This window comes from Nelumbo lutea, chromosome 2 (genome assembly GCF_056320005.1).
Source record: "Nelumbo lutea isolate HS-2025 chromosome 2, American lotus-T2T, whole genome shotgun sequence".
Taxonomy (NCBI): Eukaryota; Viridiplantae; Streptophyta; class Magnoliopsida; order Proteales; family Nelumbonaceae; genus Nelumbo; species Nelumbo lutea.
This window is the reverse complement of record NC_142685.1, coordinates 55,940,106-55,959,219: the sequence shown is the minus strand read 5'-3', so window position 1 is coordinate 55,959,219 and position 19,114 is coordinate 55,940,106. Positions and strand designations below refer to the sequence as shown.

General features: G+C 40.0%; 1 protein-coding gene across 3 annotated transcripts in view; it reads left to right on the top strand.

Moving 5' to 3' along the window:
- Positions 1 to 983: 983 nt before the first annotated feature.
- Positions 984 to 19,114, top strand: part of LOC148870854 (uncharacterized) — a 38,192-nt gene continuing 20,061 nt past the window's right edge. Inside the window, exons 1-7 of one of the 3 annotated variants that reach the window (XM_088972835.1) lie at positions 984 to 1,184; positions 1,276 to 1,308; positions 2,931 to 3,134; positions 11,496 to 11,688; positions 12,593 to 12,645; positions 17,616 to 17,703; positions 17,839 to 18,671. In XM_088972835.1, coding sequence (XP_088828961.1) covers positions 3,021 to 3,134; positions 11,496 to 11,688; positions 12,593 to 12,645; positions 17,616 to 17,703; positions 17,839 to 18,671 — 1,281 coding nt within the window. In that variant the 5' untranslated portion in view covers positions 984 to 1,184; positions 1,276 to 1,308; positions 2,931 to 3,020. The remainder of the gene's footprint in view (positions 1,185 to 1,275; positions 1,309 to 2,930; positions 3,135 to 11,495; positions 11,689 to 12,592; positions 12,646 to 17,615; positions 17,704 to 17,838; positions 18,672 to 19,114) is intronic. The other 2 variants (XM_088972836.1, XM_088972837.1) reach the window with 2 other exon arrangements.

The following is a 19,114-nucleotide window of genomic DNA, read 5'->3' as shown; positions in this document are numbered from 1 at the left end:
ATGTGTGTGGGACGTTGTGGGGGCTGATCCGGTATATGTGTAGAGACGGATGATGTTACGTTGAGGATAAACATTTTGTCCTGCGGAGTTCGGGCCGGTTTAAGCATGGGGTTGAACAGAAACATGGCCACCATCAATCAATTTACCCTATTTTTTAATAATGAGACCAATTCCATTTGACACTTTTTACCCGCATTGAATTGGGATCTGCTCCTTTTTTGACCGTACAAAGAATAACGTGGTCATGAGATGCACTGAACATTGGGCCCAACTCTGTAATCTTGACAGGGACTAACTTCCACGATGCAGATCAAGTGAACTACAAGCCCATCTGACGGTTGGTTCCGAACAAACGTGAGGATCGTGGGATTTAATTTTTTTCGCATCAGACGGCCCTGATTAGGAGCTGAATGTGAGAATCATAAGATCTAATTTGGGTCAGCAGCATGTAGAATCCGGATTTGCTCACAGAACGCGCTTGATACCAATCTTGCACTTTCAGCCGTGCATTGAGAATAGTTTCCCATGAATGATATCATAGAACTAAAGATATTCCCATTGCACGGCTGCACGGTTTGTGTGAAGCGCGCTATATTAGTAGCAAATCTGATTTCCAGCATGGAATCACACACCCCTAACTGGTCCAGGTTTGGTCCGCGCAAAGAAACAAGACCGAAGGCAGAGAAAAAGGAGATTCGTCATTCGTCAGAGGGAGTCAATTGGAGTCGCATCACGTGATTTAAGGTTTGATTAATTGCAGGATTAGACGGCAATAAATAATTTATTTTCGGTAGAAAATCCTAATAAATATTCGCCGCATTTCTTCTACGCTACATTAACGGCGCCGTTTCACACGTCACAGACAAGTACTAACGTCGTCATCTACGTGGACGGCAAAGACATTTACCCGTCCTTTCTGTCGCCTCATGTCCACGCAGCGGACTTAAAACGAGGATTATGATTTCATTTTGAATAAAATATTTGGAGTCCGTCCATCGCAGAAAAAGGTAAAGCACCTTAGCTAACTACTATCATCTCTCCTCTTTACTTTTGGTTTCCCTCTCTTTTCTCTCTCTCTCTCTCTCACTCACTCGCCGGCTCGCTTGCTCTCGTTTGCTTTCACTTTGGCGGTTTTTGGCTTTTCCGTGTCGAACATTCGCTCGGGATCTCGCTTACATCACGAGGTAAGATTTCTTCGTTTCTTCTTCTGTAATCTCTTCACGCTTTGATCTTTCTTTGAGTAAGCGTTTCAGTATGTGTTTGTGTTTGTTTCAGCTCATTTTTGGTTCTTTTCGATTGTTGAATCAGGTATGCTTTTTCGACATCCTTGTGTGGTTTATTTTCTTATTTTTTCTCCTTCCAAGCTATGTTCTTGAAGTTTTCGCCTTGGACGGCTATTCTTTATGTCAACTGGAATGATTGCAGCATTGTGTTGTGTGCACTTTTTTCAGTCATATACTTGAATTTGTGAGAATCTTCAGTATGCAGTACTTGTTTTGTTGGAGTGCTGAAGATGGAAGTTTTGTTGTTCGCGTGAACTTCGGTTCCGTTGTAATTAGATTTTGGCTTTCCGTTTCATCTTTTATTTGAGAAATGCGTATTGCGGCATCATTTTTAGATTTATTTGGTGTTGCATACATGCACGAATACGGCATCATCTTTGATGGATGCGTTTTGGTGTTGCTGCATCATCTTTTTGATGGACGCGTTTTGGTAATTATTAGTAATATTCATGTAATGATTTGATGACAATGACGATAATGCATGGTCTCAGACGGGCTCTTGACCTGCATATTAAATTGGTAAAGTGTTTGATATTCCTACTAAATTCCTGGTTTAGGACCCGGCCTCACCGTCTAACAAATTCCCACCTCACTCTCCCATGCCCCCAAAATGTAGAAGGAAAAAAGAAAGAGAAAAAGGTTACAAGCTGAGGTTGTATATAATAAATACCAGAGTGGTAAGGATGACAATAATATTGACAATGGTGACTGACAGTGATTTATGGTTTTAAACTGATAATTGCAATTGTCAGCATAGTGATGTTTAATTTTGTGGAATCGATGATGCATTATTATCAACGGATGCACACAACTATTGGAATCAGATGACATAATTATTGCCTCCCTAATGTGATCGGTTGTATTAATTATTCTTACATATGCACACCTCATATGAATCATCATTTAATTTATTGGAGTTGTGTGCGTGAAATAGGCAGAAACACTAGTGACTACAAAAATTTGAAAGAAGGAATAACAACTATAAGTCTGAAAGTTGGCATGGAATTGCAAATAAAGAGTATCAACAAAATACAAGTACAATAAATTATTACTATAACCCCCTCCAAAAAAAACGTGCTACCTTTTTCTTTGTTGGAAGCTTGGAAATCGGTGCCTCCTAGTGCATGGAGCCATGGAGAACTGATTGACTACAAAGCAATACTCATTTTTCCAGAAGCCCTTGTTTAAAATTGGGAAAACAACTAAAGAACCAATGAACTATCCACTTCTGGGCTGAAGTTTGGACTGGCTTTTTTTTTGGATAGTACACTTTATACATCAAATAACTATGTTAGCAGCTGCTTTTCAACAAGTTTTGGATGAAAAATGTTTGGTGTAGTTGTATGGTCCTTGACAAAAATGTGACCTAAATTTTGATATATGAGTAGAAGAAGAAAAGGAAAACAGACTACATGCTTACATAGAAATACACATATACAGAATTGCTACTTTCCATGATTAATTTTATTTGAGTTGAAATAGAAGGATATATTTATAAATAAAATTTATGATGTTTATCAATTAGTTTATTGACTACTTGTAAGCTGAGATTCTTATATTTCGCATGCCAATGATCTTGTTTTTTCATAGCTTTTTAGTGATGGGCCTCATAACTTGTCATTGCTTTTCTTTGGATGCACATTGCAGGAATGGCTTATACGAATCTATGAATGCTAAGTGGTGATTCTTTTTCCTGGTTCCTTCTCATGATTACCAGTATGACTGGCATTTAAGAAAATGTTTGGAAATCAACAAAAAAAAATTGGATGTGGAACTATGGAAGATGCATCTGGAAACACTTCCATGACTCCAAGTGAAAAAGAGAACGCATCGACCTACAAACTCGTTCGGGTATGGAGTCTCTCACTTAGAACAATAGATATTATCTCTCCTCTTTCTGAGTTGAAAAGTGGCTAAAATAAATCAGTATACAGCCACAGAACCACTATTTGGTTTTTAGTCCTTGACATTTCGAAGTACTTTTATTTTTTAAATTTTTGTGATAATATTTACTTGGTTTCTTAAAAGGTTCTAATCAAGTTGTTTTGAAGGTAGCCAATCAAGTTGTTTAGAAATTAACTAACTAAATACTTTGATAGTGTAGAATGCAATTCATACTTTAATCTGTTCAAGATTCTTTCTCCAAACTTATCCATTCTTTGTCCCTTCTCCATTTATGGCTCAGATATCTTTTCCCTAAATCCTTGTAGAATTGGACAATTGTCTTCTGGTGTTGACTGTTGAGTTACATAACCTTTACTTCAAAGCCTGGCTTGATTTAATTCAATAGAAAGCATGCTTAAAATGGCAGCCCATCATGTGGAATGTTTGGGGCACTGACTAATTTGAAGTCTGAACAGTTTGTTGAGCTTTCATTAACCATATTTGTCTAGTTTGTATGTGGTGTCCTCTGACAGCTTATTCAACAACTTTGTTGAAGTCTAGATTTTGGAAGTTGTTATTTATTTATTTATTTCTCAGATTAATGGCATGATTTTTTGCCTTTAATCAATTTATATTTGTTATTCAGGTTAGTTGTCTTTGCAAGAGAGTTGTATTAATGTAATAGAAGTTAGCCTCCTTAGGTTTTGTTGGGCCAAAGTGCATAGGGCCTTCATCTTTCGCATAAACTGAATCCATGATCCCTATATAAGGTCCATTCTGAGTCCTATCCTAAGTGGCCCATATTTAAAGAGGGTTTTTGTTGGGACCCAAATACCTTCCCTGAACCCAACAAAGGGAGTGGAGCAGGCCACTACCCATCAGCAGTACTCAAGGAGGCAGAAAGGACAGGCAACAGAGCCTCAGAATTAGTTACACACAGAGAGGGTGATTCTGCCGATAGAAGTTATTCCCTCCATGATATTTCCCAGAGTTAGTTATCCTGCCAATCAGAGGATATTCCCTCTATGATTACATCTGTAGGCTAGCTATATAAGGCCATACTCTTACAATGAAAGGCAGGAATGAATATCCCATGTTTCTCTCTCATTGAATCCCTCTTTTCTTACCTTCCCTTCTCTTCTTCCTCTCCACTTTCTATTTTAGGAGGTTAAGCCACCCTCGAAGGGGCTTATGAGGTGAGCGGTATCTCACCAAGTTGGTATCAGAGCAAGGTTGCAGACCAGCTATGCTGCAGACAAGATCCTCTACCATGGAAGACAGAGTCGACCAACTTGAGATTGGGTTCCACCAAGTACTGAACGAACTCAGGGATCTCAAGGTGGTCATCTCTAACCTCGCCTCCCAACAACAGTCCGACGAGACCAGTCAGCCAACAGGGGCCGACGCCTCTGTTTCCGGTAGCTAGGGAACTGGGGGTTACCCTGCCGGAAAGGTTACTAAAATCAATTTTCCAAACTATTCCAGTGGAGATCCCATTCCTTGGATCTTCAGAGCAGAGAGATTCTTTGAGTATCATGAAACTCCTGCACACCAGCGCGTCGCCATCGCCTCCATTCACCTAGGAGACGCTATTCTCTGGCTCTAGTGGTATTGACAAACCCATCCTCAAGTAACTTGGGCGGAGTTCATGGAAGCTCTGTGCATCCGTTTTGGGCCGATGACGTTCGTGGATTACGATGAACTCCTCACTCGACTAAAACAGACTGGGACAGTAGCAGACTACTAGCTCGAATTCGAAAGAATGGCGACCGGAGTACATGGATGGCCGGAGAAGGCCTTGGTTGGGTGTTTTGTGGGAGGTCTCAGAGAAGACATCCGCCTGGAAGTGAGAGCTCTTCGACTAGCGACAGTCATGGTGGCGGTGGGTATGGCTCGCTTGCAAGAAGAGAAGATTGATAGCATGCGTAGGACCAACAAGCCATTCTGTTCGAATGTGAGGGCTCTCCAGCGGGCCGAACAACAACCCCAGAAACAAGTTGGGGATTCTCAGAAGCCCATCTTGCCCAGGCCCATTGTGCCTTTCAAGCGCCTCTCGTGGGCTGAGATGTAGGCCCGATGCGAGAAGGCCTCTGTTACAACTGTGATGATAAGTTTGGGCCGGGCCATAAGTGCCAGGTCCAGTGAGTATTTCTCCTTCAAATAGAGGGAGAACCGGAGAGGACAGAACCAGAGCACATCGAAGACTGTGAGCTGATATCAGGCGAACCAGAACCTATTGGAGTCGAGATCTCCCTACACGCTCTCATGGGCCTCAACCCTCTTCAGTCCATGCGAGTAGAAGGAAGATTGGTTGGCCGATTTGTGATGGTTTTGATTGATAGTGGCTTTACGTTGAATTTTATCACTTGCCATTTGGCAAAGCAACTAGGTATGACTATACACCCCACTCCTCTCTTTTCAATCCATGTGGCTAATGGGAATCAGATGTTATGTGATGGTGTATGTAAGAAGGAAAGGATCCTCGTACAGGGCCATAATTTCGTGGTAGATCTCCACCCATTGGAATTCTCGGTGGCTGATATTATTTTGGGAATCCATTGGTTACGTGGCCTAGGTCCTGCACTGTGTGATTGGGCCATAATGATAATGGATTTTTGCCAAAATGGACAGACTTGCCATTTGCAAGGGGTGCGGCCCCCTAGTCCCCGAGGTGATACTTTAGCCTCTCTAATACGGGCCTCCAAGGATACTGGATAGCCCTTGTTTATGCACTTAGGCATTTGGCCCACAGTTCCAATTTTAAACAATTAGGACTGTGACCAACCCACTGAAGCCCAACACCAGACCCTAAGATCGATCCTCGATCAGTTTGGTGACATATTCAAGGAACCGAACCCGTTACCTCCACCCCGGGCCCATGACCATCAGATACCCCTCTTACCAGTTTCCAAACCAGCCAATGTGAGGCCATATAGATACCCTTATTTCCAAAAGCTGGAAATTGAGAAGGCAGTAAAAGAGCTAATGGACAAGGGGCATATGCAGACCAGCACCAGCCCGTTTTCATCCCCTGTACTTCTAGTGAAGAAGAAGGATGGTAGTTGGCGGTTTTGTGTAGATTACTGGGCCCTGAATCAGATTACAGTGAAGGACAAGTGTTCTCCAAATTGGACATGCAGTCCGGGTATCATCAGATCCGGGTTCACCAGGCTGATATCCACAAGACAGCCTTTAGGACCCACAATGGCCATTATGAGTTTCTGGTTATGTCGTTTGGTCTTACCAACGCCCCTTCCACCTTTCAGGCCCTCATGAATGACATCTTTATGCCTTTCCTAAGGCAATTTATTTTGGTATTTTTCGATGACATCTTGGTTTACAACAAGGATTGGGGCACCCATATGAAACATTTGAAACTTACCCTCACAATTCTGAGAGAGAACCAATTGCATGCCAAATTGACAAAGTGCTCCTTTGGACAAAGACAGACTCGGTACTTAGGCCATGTGGTTGCTGTTGGGCGGGTGATGGCAGACCCAGAAAAGATAGATGCCATCCAAAAATGGCCCAAGTCCACTACTGTAAAGGCTCTCAGGGGTTTTCTTGGGCTTATCGGTTATTATAGGCGCTTCATTAAGGGGTATGGGCTTATGGCCACCCCTCTAACATGCCTGTTAAAGAAGGATTCTTTTGGTTGGGCTGATGATGCCCAACGGGCCTTTGAAGACTTGAAGACAACAGTTTCTAGCCCTCCAGTCCTCACTCTCCTAGATTTCTCTCAGCCCTTTGAGATAGAGTATGATGCATCGGGTGTCAGAGTGGGGGCCGTTTTGATGCAGAAGGGGCAACCCATTGCTTATTTCAGCAAGGCTCTCTCAGCAGCTCACTAAAATCAGTCCACCTATGTCAAGGAAATGATGGCCGTGGTAATGGCAGTACAAAAATGGCATACATACCTATTGGGACGCCAATTTATCATAAGGACAGACCAACGAAGTTTGAAGTACATAGCAGAACAAAGGGTGCACACCCCGGAGCAGCAAAAATGGCTTAGTAAACTAATGGGATTCGACTACCACATCGATTATAAACCTGGGCTTGCCAACAAAGTAGCTGATGCCTTATCACGGGTAGAAGAGCTGGCCCAACTAACCTGCTCTCAACCCAATTTTCCCTTATTTGAAGCTATACGGCAAGAAGCCAGATCTGATCCACAACTGCAAGACATCAGGGAAAAGTGGAAACATGACCCTTCTCAGGTTTCGGGTTACCAAATTGTGGGACTTGATCTTTTATTCAAGGGTAGGTTTGTGGTTGCTCCAAATTCCACCCACAAAACTGAACTGCTACAGTTGTTTCATGATTCCGCGTTGGGAGGACATTCAGGGGTGCTACGGACCCTAAAAAGACTCAGCAACCACTACCATTGGGTAGAAATGCGCAAGGATGTGTTGCACTATGTATCATAATGCCCAACTTGCCAACAATAGAAATACTCCTCACAGTCACCCGCGGGCCTTCTACAACCCCTCGAGATTCCAGAGCAAGTGTGGGAAGACCTCTCCATGGATTTCATCATGGGACTTCCTCGTTCTGTAGGAAAAGAGGTCATCATGGTAGTGGTTGACCGCCTCACCAAGTATAGCCATTTCTCTGCTTTGCCTCACCCTTACACTACAGCAATGGTGGCCGGCATTTTCATACGGGACGTGGCAAAACTGCATGGAACACCAAGATCCATTGTCTTGGGCCGTGACCCTGCCTTCCTAAGTTCATTTTGGAAGGAGTACTTCAGATTGCAAAGAACCTGACTGCACCCATCCACCAACTATCACCCGCAAACTGATGGACAGACTGAAGTCATTAATCGATGCTTAAAAGCCTACCTTAGATGCTTCATAGGGGAGAAGCCTAGACAATGGGCCCATTGGCTTCTGTGGGCAGAATACTGGTACAACTCAACTTATCAGTCAGTTGCAGGGGTGACACCCTTCAAGGCCCTATGCGGCAGAGAACCCCCTCCCATATTACCCTATGAATATGGGTCGTCCAAGGTGGCAGAAGTAGAGACTCGCCTACTGGAAAGAGACGAGATTCTTAGACTGCTCAAGGCCAATTTGACAAAGGCCCAACGACGAATGAAGATCAGCTATGACTCTCACCACCGCCCATTAGAGTTTCAGGTGGGTGATTTTGTCTACCTTAAGCTCCAACATTACCGCCAGGTCTCAGTGGTAAGACGGGCTTGGCACAAGCTAGCTCCTAGGTATTATGGGCCCTACAAGGTGTTGGAAAGAGTGGGTCATGTTGCTTACAGATTGGACCTCCCTGCTACCTTGAAGCTTCATCTGGTGTTTCACATCTCTCTTCTCAAGAAGGCTGTGGGAAATCATACTCCAATCTCTCATCTAGCTTACCCCAATTCACTGAAGAAGGGGACATTTATACAGAGCCCATCAAAATTGTGGATTTCCGATGGGTCCGACGAGGTGGGCAGGTTGTACTAGAAGCCAAGGTAGAATGGGTCGGGCTGCCCCCAGAAGACGCCACTTGGGAACCTTATCTAAGGCTAAATGAGAGGTTTCCGAACCTAGACCTTGAGGGCAAGGTCAATGCTAAGGAGGGAGGAATTGTTGGGACCCAAATACCTTCCCTGAACCCAACAAAGGGAGTGGAGCAGGCCACTACCCATCAACAATACTCAAGGGGGCAGAAAGGACAGGCGACCGAGCCTCAGGGACAGGCAACAAAGCCTCAGAATTAGTTACACACAGAGAGGGTGATTCTATTGACAGAAGATATTCCCTCCATGATATTTCTCAGAGTTAGTTATCCTGCCAATCAGAGGATATTCCCTCTATGATTACACCTGTAGGCCAGCTATATAAGGCCATACTCTTACAATGAAAGGCAAGAATGAATATCCTCTGTTTCTCTCTCACTGAATCCCTCTTTTCCTACCTTCCCTTCTCTTCTTCCTCTCCACTTTCTGTTTTAGGAGGTTAAGCCACCCTCGAAGGGGCTTCCGAGGTGAGCGGTATCTCACTAGTTTCTAACAAATTAGCATGGTGGTCACTAAATTCTCTAGATTTTTTTCACTTTTTAAAATTTTTTCCTTTCTCCAAACGTTTTTTTTTCCCTTAGTGGGGGCTGATTTGGGCATTGGTAAACCCTTTGGAAAATAGAAGATTTCCTTGTTTACAAATACAATGATTAAAACCACATTTATAAAAAAAAAATACAATGATTAAAACCATGCATGCAACACTTTTAAGTCTTTGAAAACATAAACTTTTTTTATTGATAATTAGTGATGTGCCCCTTGGTCAAAATGAGATGTTTTCCGATCATTCCCTTCTTTATAGCCTCACATGCTTTATAAAACCCTAGCTACTATTACTACATGCTACATCTTTTTGCATTTACTTTTTGGTGGAAGTCTAGAAATTCTTTTTAGTTGTTGATTGAGAAGAAAGAAGCAAGAAGTTGGGAGGAGATGAGGAATAAGTAGAGCAAAGTTATGAATGGTGTGTCTGGTCATTGTTACAAAAAAAATTGTATTTATTATCGAGAGGAGGAAAAATACAAGATTACCCTTGCATGGATGCGCAAATACAAAAAAGAGGAAAAATACTAAAATACCCATGGAATATTACAAAAGACAATTCATTACATATTCTCCACACTCCCCCTCAAGTTGAGCATAAATATGTATCATGCCTGAGTTGCCTAGGTTACTATCAAACTTTGGCCTGTGAACTCCTTCAATAAGGCAGGCAATAAGTTGATCCTTTTATCTTACAAAGGGCAAACAAGATTCTCCACTAAAAATTTTCTCTAGACGAAATGTCTATCCACTTCAATGCATTTTGTACAATTATGTTGAACATGATTATGTGCAATGATTGGAGTTGCTTGATTGTCACAATAAAGTCTCATTGAAGCTTCATCTTGAATTCCCATTTCTGTTAATAAGATCCTAAACCATAGCAACTCTGACACTCCATCAACTCTGTATTGTGCCTCTGGATTGGAGTGAGCGACAATGGATTGTTTCTTGCTCCTCCAAGATATCACATTGCCCCGAACTAAGGCACAATAGCTAGAAGTAGATTTCTTGTCATCCACTGACTCTACCTAATTAGCATATGTGTAGGCCTGAATCTTCAAATGCTTGTGATTGGAGTATAACATTCCTTTGCCAGGACACCCCTTCAGATAAGCAAGAGTCTTGTTGATAGTGTGAGAGGTTTTGCTCATGCCTATATTGACTAACCACATTGACTGCATAGGATATATATGGTCTAGTTAGACTTAGACATAGGTAAAGGAGATGGCTAATTGGTCTTTGAGAGAACCCAAGCTTCAAGATTACCTTTCTAAACCTATCAAATCAAGCTCTGGGAGACTGTTTGAATCCATATAGGGACTTCTTTAGATGGTAGTCATTTCCCTCATTGTTAGGAAGGCCCACTCTTGGAGGCAAGTTCATATAAACTTCCTCTTGTAGGTCTCCATTAAGGAAAGCATTTTTCACATCCATTTGATATAATTATATAAAGGCCAAGACAAATGTATAACAAGAGACATGGTCACATAGGTGGAATTTATTTTAGCCATTGGAGCAAATGTTTCCTGATAATCAATGCTACAAGTCTGAGTATATCCTTTGTCTACCAATTATGCCTTAAATTTCTCAATAGAGCCATCAACCTTATGTTTAATAATATACACCCACTTACATCCAATCCAACTGATGTTTCAAAATGCAGAGGTGTGATGCGAGGCATTCCACACTTCCACTACCTAGAGGCGTGAGGCATGTAGTTCAGAACATAAGAGGCGTAAGCTTCCTTAAGAGGAGGGGGAGGAGGAAGAGGAAGGAGGATCTCATTTTTTCTTTATTTTTAATAAAAATCTTTTATGCTAAGGAGAATGAAGAATGCGTAGCACTAGTTTGGGGGAGGTGGGGGGGTCTCGGGCTGAAGCACAAATTTTCAAAAGGCATGCACTTGGGCTGAAGCACATGACGTACCAGGTGCACATCGAGTGCCCTTTGAAAGTGCTGCGCCTGAAGGCTATGTAAGATGCATATCTTAAAATGCGCCTCGCCTGGGGGCCTAGGTGTGCCTCATGTGGGCCTTTTAAATCACTGTTGTTGTCTGATCCCTTAAAACTCTTATCTACTTAAAGAATGAAAATTTCATTTGTCCTCTTTAAGGGTCATTACCTTTGCTGACACAGTTGCATTCCGTTTTCTAATCATAGTCATTGATGCTTATCGTTAGTGATATGTTCTTGATTTTGTTTCTTGGTAACTATTTTTTTGTTGCACTCTTGTTATTCTTTATCTTCTTTTGCTTCTAGGTGGATGGAGATGGATCCTATCTACCTACCACAGAAGATGAACTAGAAGTTCAGCATTTATTAGTGGAACCAAGAAATGATAAGGTTTTAGTGGATAACATATTATGCTATAACTCAGGGAGTCCAGAAAAGTGCCTAACAATTGAAGATTTTCCATGTGCTGTTGACTATGATCATATGAAAACTTCTAGTGGTAATGGTCATTTGACTTTGTGCTTTATTTACTTCATATCAACTTTCCCTTTTTGTACCACATTTTCTTCTCAATTTGTATGAATATGCTGTAACTCCCAATATGCTTCTTCACCTTTTGGGACATTCTTGTTGTGTACAGAATTCCTCTCTACCCTTGAATAGTATAGTTTTTTAGTGTATCCATGAAAGAGGAGATTATGGAAATCTCAAATCTCAACGAGTACCAGTCTGTTCTCAGGAAGATTGCACATTTTGGCATATCTCTGACTTTTCTACACCTTAGTAAATTCTTGAAGTTATTGATAAAAAGACTGCATGTGTCGGCATATTGGAAGGGGACAAAGGGATGCACCTGTTTGACCATCTTGACCCTTTCCACAAGATAACTGATAAAAAAATCTTTACCAAAGGGCCATGTGTTTCAGTCCACCATTTGTTTCAATGTGAATGGGTAGTAGATTTTTCAGGCTCAATTATTTGAGCTTTGCTTTCATTGCCATTTACATCAAAACTTAGTAGAAGGGGGTGGGGAACTTTTTTTTTGTCATAAAAGGGGCAAAATTAACTGCTGAAATATTTGAACTGAAAAAATTTTATGTCACTGCCTTAATATAAAACGTGGCTGGTATAATTATAGTTTGGGATGCACCTACTGCGGGCTGGTTTGGGCATCTAGTAAATTTCAAGGGGATGGCCTAGGGCATAGGCTCAATGTAGTTGCACTCCTATTTATAAATTATAAATCACTTTAACTATGTTGTTCAGACAAATTACTTCCTATTTTTCTACTATTTGTGTTGCTTATGCCATTTAGTTCGTCTTTTGTGTATACTGACATTGACCTTGCTGTCTTAGTTTCTGGTTAGTTTAACAAGTGTATTTCTTTGTGATTACTTGTTCAGGAATGCTGCATGCCAACCCTTCAGAAGGGGAGAGAGAGGAGTCAAAGTTCGAAGTATGTTCTTCACATGCTTGGAAACTTTCAGTTGAAATATTGTGTCTGTTATTTTTGTATTGCTGGTAAATTACCATGGATTGCTAAAGTTCAGGGCAAAAAGTATTGCTTTCTACATTACGAAACCTGTTATGATTTATTATAACTTGTACTACTCATTTGGAGGCTCTTGGTATCTGAAAACCAATGTTGTCAGACTGGACCAGCTTGGACAGTTGGATCATCAGAGCTCAGTATGTGCAGCCAAAACAAATTTTGAGTTGCCTGGTTCTTGGACATGTTGACTTGGGTGAACTTCAAATGTATCTGTTAACAAGGAGCTTAAGGAGACAATAAAAGATGAGTTTATGGAGATTCTTTATGGTGATACATTTTCTGTTCATACTCTTAGAAACTGAGAAGGGAGTAAGGGACACAGTTTGTTGTTTTGAAGCCACACCATACAATGATTGTGTACAGCCTCTCACTGTATAGAATTTGATATTCTGTAAATCTTAGGGGAGACACCCTTTTTGGTAGTGAAATTTTATACCTTATCTTTTCTATAAAACTTTTGATCATAGCTTTAAGAGATAATCTGAAATCATTTTACTTTTACCCATAAAAAACTCTGTATTCATTTCTATTTTTTTTTTATTTTACCATTGTCCAGGATGGTTGAACCATTTTACCTGTGACCCAGTGACCTAAGTTGTTTGGTCTGGTCTGAGTCCGACAACATTGCTGGAGACTATAAAAATTGATTTGCAATGAGTTCGAACTTCTCACTCCAATATATATATATATATATAAATAAACTGTAGGTAAGACTAAGAGTGAATAAAGATTAGGTGGTTGAGTTCAATGGCCAATCCCTTCCGGGTTGTAGGAACAAAGTAGTTAACCTGAAGCTTGACTGCAGACAAAGATCAACCCAGTTGCTCAGCCTGAGCCTGCATGAACGTGGGTTCGGTTAGAAGCCCAAAGGTTGGGGCTGATGGCTCGCCACTGGGGGTTTCTCACGCTTGAACATCCAAGGGTTTTTTTTCTGTTCACCAAACTTCTACTCCCATGAAACCTTAGGAGCCTATGGGTCAATTTGATAATAATAATAAACCATCACCATTCAAGCCTTATACCAACTATATGGGGTTGGCTACATGAATCTGTTTCACTAGTCCATTCTTTTTAATGCCAATAAATTTGATATTCTCATGGATCAGTTTGTCTGAATAAAGTTGATAATAGCTTTTCAATGTGGGGAATAAAGTATGAATTTGAGAGTGGAGTAGGTATTCTTGGGAACACAGGAGTGGGGGGAGTTTTCACGAATGAAGAAGGTAATATTGTTGCATTATTCTCAGGCCTGATTGGGTAGCTACAATGCAAGGTATGCAGAGGGCAAAAAAATGAGTGTGGAAAAATTGATTATCGAAGAAGATTTGGGTGGCTACAAAAGAGGGAGGCTGCATTGTGGTGCAAAAGCATGAAGCGAAAAGGTTCAGGTGGTTGACTAGAAAAGGAAGGGGTAGAGATGGAACTAATGTTTTGGGTAGAATTGTGAAAAAGTAAAAGGAAACTCCTAGGATAGAGATAAACACTCCTTATCTCTAGAAAAAAATTTGTACATTTATGGACTCCTTCACATTATATTAATAAAATTTTGATTGTTATTGATAAAAAAATTGAGAGGGGAGTATAGAAAGGAGGAATATAGGCAAGACAGAACAAAACATCTTATATTTTTATTATTCATCAGAAAACATCTTATATTTTTATTATAATGCGACCAGATCTGTATAATATCATCAGTTTAGTAGACTTGAGGTATCAAATACAGTATGCTGCTAAAATCAAGAAAAGTGGTCATATGGATAACTAAAACCATAATCAGAAAGAGATGTATATGCACCATACATGTTGTCTATGTATATGTATACATAGCATGCACATGTATGCACATGTTTGTATGGTTTGTAATGTTACCAAATGTCAGGAACAATGAACAGACATATAGGGACTGTGCGTTTCTGTTATGTTAAGAGACAGTACACATTCGAGCTGTCATGAATCAGCCCAATATGCCAAGACCGTTACTCAGTCTGCCTTATCTTTTGATACCTTTCCTTTCCCGATGCCTGTATCAGACTATATTACTTTTTCTTTGTTATAAAAAGCTTTGTTTATTCAGCAAAAAAATGTGTTCATAAGGCATGTGTGCCTGCATGTTTTGGACATGGACATGCATATTTATCCAATGCATCTTTCAAGTAAGCACAAAATCTGTCAGAGATCGTGAGGCAGAACCATGGACTACATTCTAGTGCTAGTGGACTGATCCTCATAAATTGGACCAAGTTCTACCATGATAACCACGTCCATGTGACCTCTAAATGCATTATTTTCAAGGTGCCCAGGCGAGGCTAGGTGACAGGGGGTGCCTTGTCGCCTAATTGCCTAGGCGATGGATTTTTTTAAGCAAAAGCCATATATCCTAGGGTAGTTCCCTAGGTTCCATAACCATTTTTCCTTGATAATCATCCATAATTTTCATAAGAAAAGCATGAACTTCATGTTAAAGAATAGAAAATCAACATAATCATAAGAAAAAGAAGAAAGAAAAGAAGGCTCAAAAAATATGGGGGCTGAACCCCTATTTTGTTATAAGAAAAGAAGAAAAGAAAAAGTGGTTCAGATTTTGAAGAAGATGAAGATGTGGAAGAAAATAATGTGTTGATTAGACAAAATTTTAAGTTGTTCCTCGCATATTGGTTCAGGTTTTGAAGTCTTTGAGGGTTAAATACAACATTTAGCAATGTTTGTGTTGATTAAACCCTAATAAATTAGAAAATAATAAAAAGAAATTAGTATATAAACACATAAAATGAACATTTTAGTTTAATAATGTCTGTTTTATAATTATAATCTAAAAAAATTAACAATATAAAAATATGTTAAAACACAATGTACAAAACTGCTTGGCCATTAGGTGAGGTGAGCCTCCAAGGTCTGACAGATTTTGTGGAAATGTTTAAAATGTTCTTTTAAGTCATATGCATCAACAACCAATGGTTGCTTTACTAGGATGCAGATGCCAGGTTGAAGGCTCTGATGTAACATGCAAAATTCAAAAGGTAGGGGCTGTATGAGAAATTCTTGCTTAACTCATAAAAGCATGGGCCTTGAGAAATTCTTGTAGGCTTAAGCCATAAAAGCATGGACCTTGAGAAATTCTTGCAGGCTTAAATATGTTTGGGTGCAGGTGGAATCTGACCACAGACTTAAGTCAGCTGTTTGATCCTTCCTTTTTTGTGTGGCTTACAAAAAAAAGGAAGAACTATGTGGAGATGTGTTAGAGCAGCTGTCTTGTGGACAATCTGGGAAGAAAGAGATGCAAGGTTATTCAAATAAAAGGAAAGAAGCATTCAGGCTGTAGAGGATTGTATCTTGACTAGGGCCATTCATTGGTTGAGAACTGTGGACCCTTTTCAAACATTTTCCTTTTGATGATATTTGGAGAAACTGGATACGGTGGCTAATAGTCATATGAGGAAGGACAGGATATCTGCAGTGTGGGTGCCTCCGTCTGAAGGTTGGGTAAAGCTGAATTTTGATGGTAGCAGTCAAGGAAACCAGGTCCATCAGGGATGGGAGGGGTGCTGAGAGATAAGGATAGCAACATCTTAGCCATGTTTTCAGGCCCCATAGGAATAGGAGACTCTAATAGAGCTGAGATTTTAGCGGCTGTACAAGGTATTCAAAATGTAGAACAATTAGGAGTTCAGAATTTGGTAATTGAAGGAGACTCCAAATTATTGTGGGATGGTTGACAGATCCATGCTCAGCCATATGGCGATACAAAGACTTATTGAGGAAAGTTAATTGGCTCACAAGGAGCATGACTGTTACCTCTCTTTGGGTGGGAAGATCAGCAAATACCTTAGCGGATGGGTTGGCTAAGCAAGGGACTTCAAGGGAACATTTATTTTGGGCTGCACTGTAATTTTCATTTCTATTTTCTCCTGTTTTAACTTGATGTAATACTTTGTTAAGAGAGGTAACAGCTCGTGCCTCTCCATAATTCTCTGGTTTAATAAAATTATCTTCATTTATCAAAAAAATGTTACTAGGTAGGTGGAATGATGAAAGCATGAAACTGGGCACTTATTAATAAAAAAGCATTATCTGAATTTCTCTTTAATTCCCAAATAGGTAATTCATAACTTAGTTATTACACCTATCTATCAAAAAAAAAAACTTAGTTATTACACCTCTTTCATGTTGTATTGGTATAAACTTGATGCATAGCGTACTAAACCAACCCCTTATTTAAGAATTAGCCTGCAAAAACTGGTGGGAAATGGACTTATATTACAAGGCATGCATTCCTACAGTTTAATGCTTTTTTTGAATATGCAATTATTCATTTTAGTTTTTTATTGAAAACATAATTATTCATATACTCCATTTGTCCCTATTAGAACTATTGGAATTGTTGAAAATGTTGGAGATATCTCATTCATGATAAACATTTAGTAGTTGGACAAGTGAATCCTCAAATTTGGAGTTCTCGTGGAGGCTGACATTTTCATCTTGCCATTTGTTGTTTGCTTTTCTGCTTGCATTAAGATATGTGCTTGATATGGCATTTCTATATCCCAACATCAAATACTTGTTGACTGACTTGGTCAAGTTATTTTGAAAAAATTCTTCATGCTTGCAATTTCATTTTTTTTTGAATTTTATCTGTTATATATTTTTTCTTTTTTTAATCAGATAGTTGTAGTCTGTAATTTTATCTTTTGTACTTGGAAAGACATGCACCACCACCAACTATCCTACCTCTTGTTGGAATACGTTGCTCTATTATGTCTTTATCCTTCATTGGTTATCTCCTGCTTCAGGCCTTATTTTTAATTCAGAAGAGACTTATCTGAGGTCATATTTCCCTATATGCCAGTAATATCTTGACAATGTTGCTGTATTCGTAGTTTCTTGATGGAATGTTTCATGGCATTGGTGAGGGGGATCTTCATGTACCAAATGGTTTATCTACCTCATGTGATGATTATCTTTTAGGTGAGCCTTCTTGCAGTTATCTACTTAGTTTGAATTTCAATTGTTGTCAAAGTCCCATTCAATTATACATATCCTTCAATTTTATTATTTCTATCATTATTGTTATCATTGGTTTTCATTTTTTTCTGTGTACAGATACTGAATATGCTGAAAGAGTTCCCGATTTGGATTATGGTTCATGTGAAGGATCTCATGTGGGGAACTTGAGGCTGGAAAGTCAACCATCATGCTTAAGTGGGAAGAACAGCATAACTCAGATGCCAGACTTAACAGAAACAATACCAGTGCTGGAATCTACATCTGATCAGTCTGAATTTTTACTTGACAAAATGACGATTTATGACCTACAGGAAGCTTTTAGGACAACATTTGGACGGGAGACATCTGTGAAGGACAAGCAGTGGCTTAAGCGCCGTATCTCATTTGGTTTACAGAATCTTGTTGAGTTTGGGGATGTATCAGACTTGCTGGAAAGTGGAATACCTGATGGAAATGAAGGTGATATGATTTTTACATCTAGTAATGATTCGTCTGGAAGAATGCAAAGCCTTTTTACAAATGTTCTGGGGAACGTGGCTAAACCAGTAAGCCAAGATGTGGGAAGGGAAAGTATGGTTGCTGGGGAGGATTTGATAACTGGTTCTTCTGATGCTGGAAAAACATTTGGAGTCTTGGATTTGGGTGATGGAGAAGGTGTGCTTGTAGCACCAAAAAGATTACGCAAGCCTACTCGGAGATACATCGAAGAATCATCAGATCTTAAGTCAAGATATTCTAGTGGAAGAGTAGAAACTCCTACAAGTTCTCGGGATAAGATCTTGCGGGTCAAATCCCATAATCAGCATAATCGGAACGGTCTTGGAACGGTGCCACTGGTTTCTAGGCAGGACTATCTTGGGGGAACTGGTATTCAAGTGCCATTTGGTCTTCGAGTGCGGAAGGGCCGGCCAAAGAAGAATACATTTTTGGTAAGGAAGATGTTCACATCTTTGCTTTCATGGAAATCTTCTTTACGTTCTACCTCACTTGCTGTTTTCATGAAGGTGCTATTAGGTATTTTTTCTGTTCTTTGATCAATATGCTGTAGGAAGCCTATATTTATATATTTTATGTTATATATCCCAACATACCTTATGTGGGATGCTGCTGGAGTTTCGGAAAGATATGGGCATTCTAGCAACCTTTTAATGTTGGTAGTGTCTCTTTTTGATCAATAACTCTGAAATGATTTCATTAATTAGAAAAATTATGTTTTTACTGATCAAAGAAAGGAAAAATTATGGATACAATAAGAATTTGTGAAAGAAACCAGCTTTAGTAAGCTGACCCAAGATAGAATTACAAATGTGCCCAAAACATGTGTTCTTTGAACCCCTTGCTTTGCTAAGCTATTTGCCAAACTGTTGGCAGA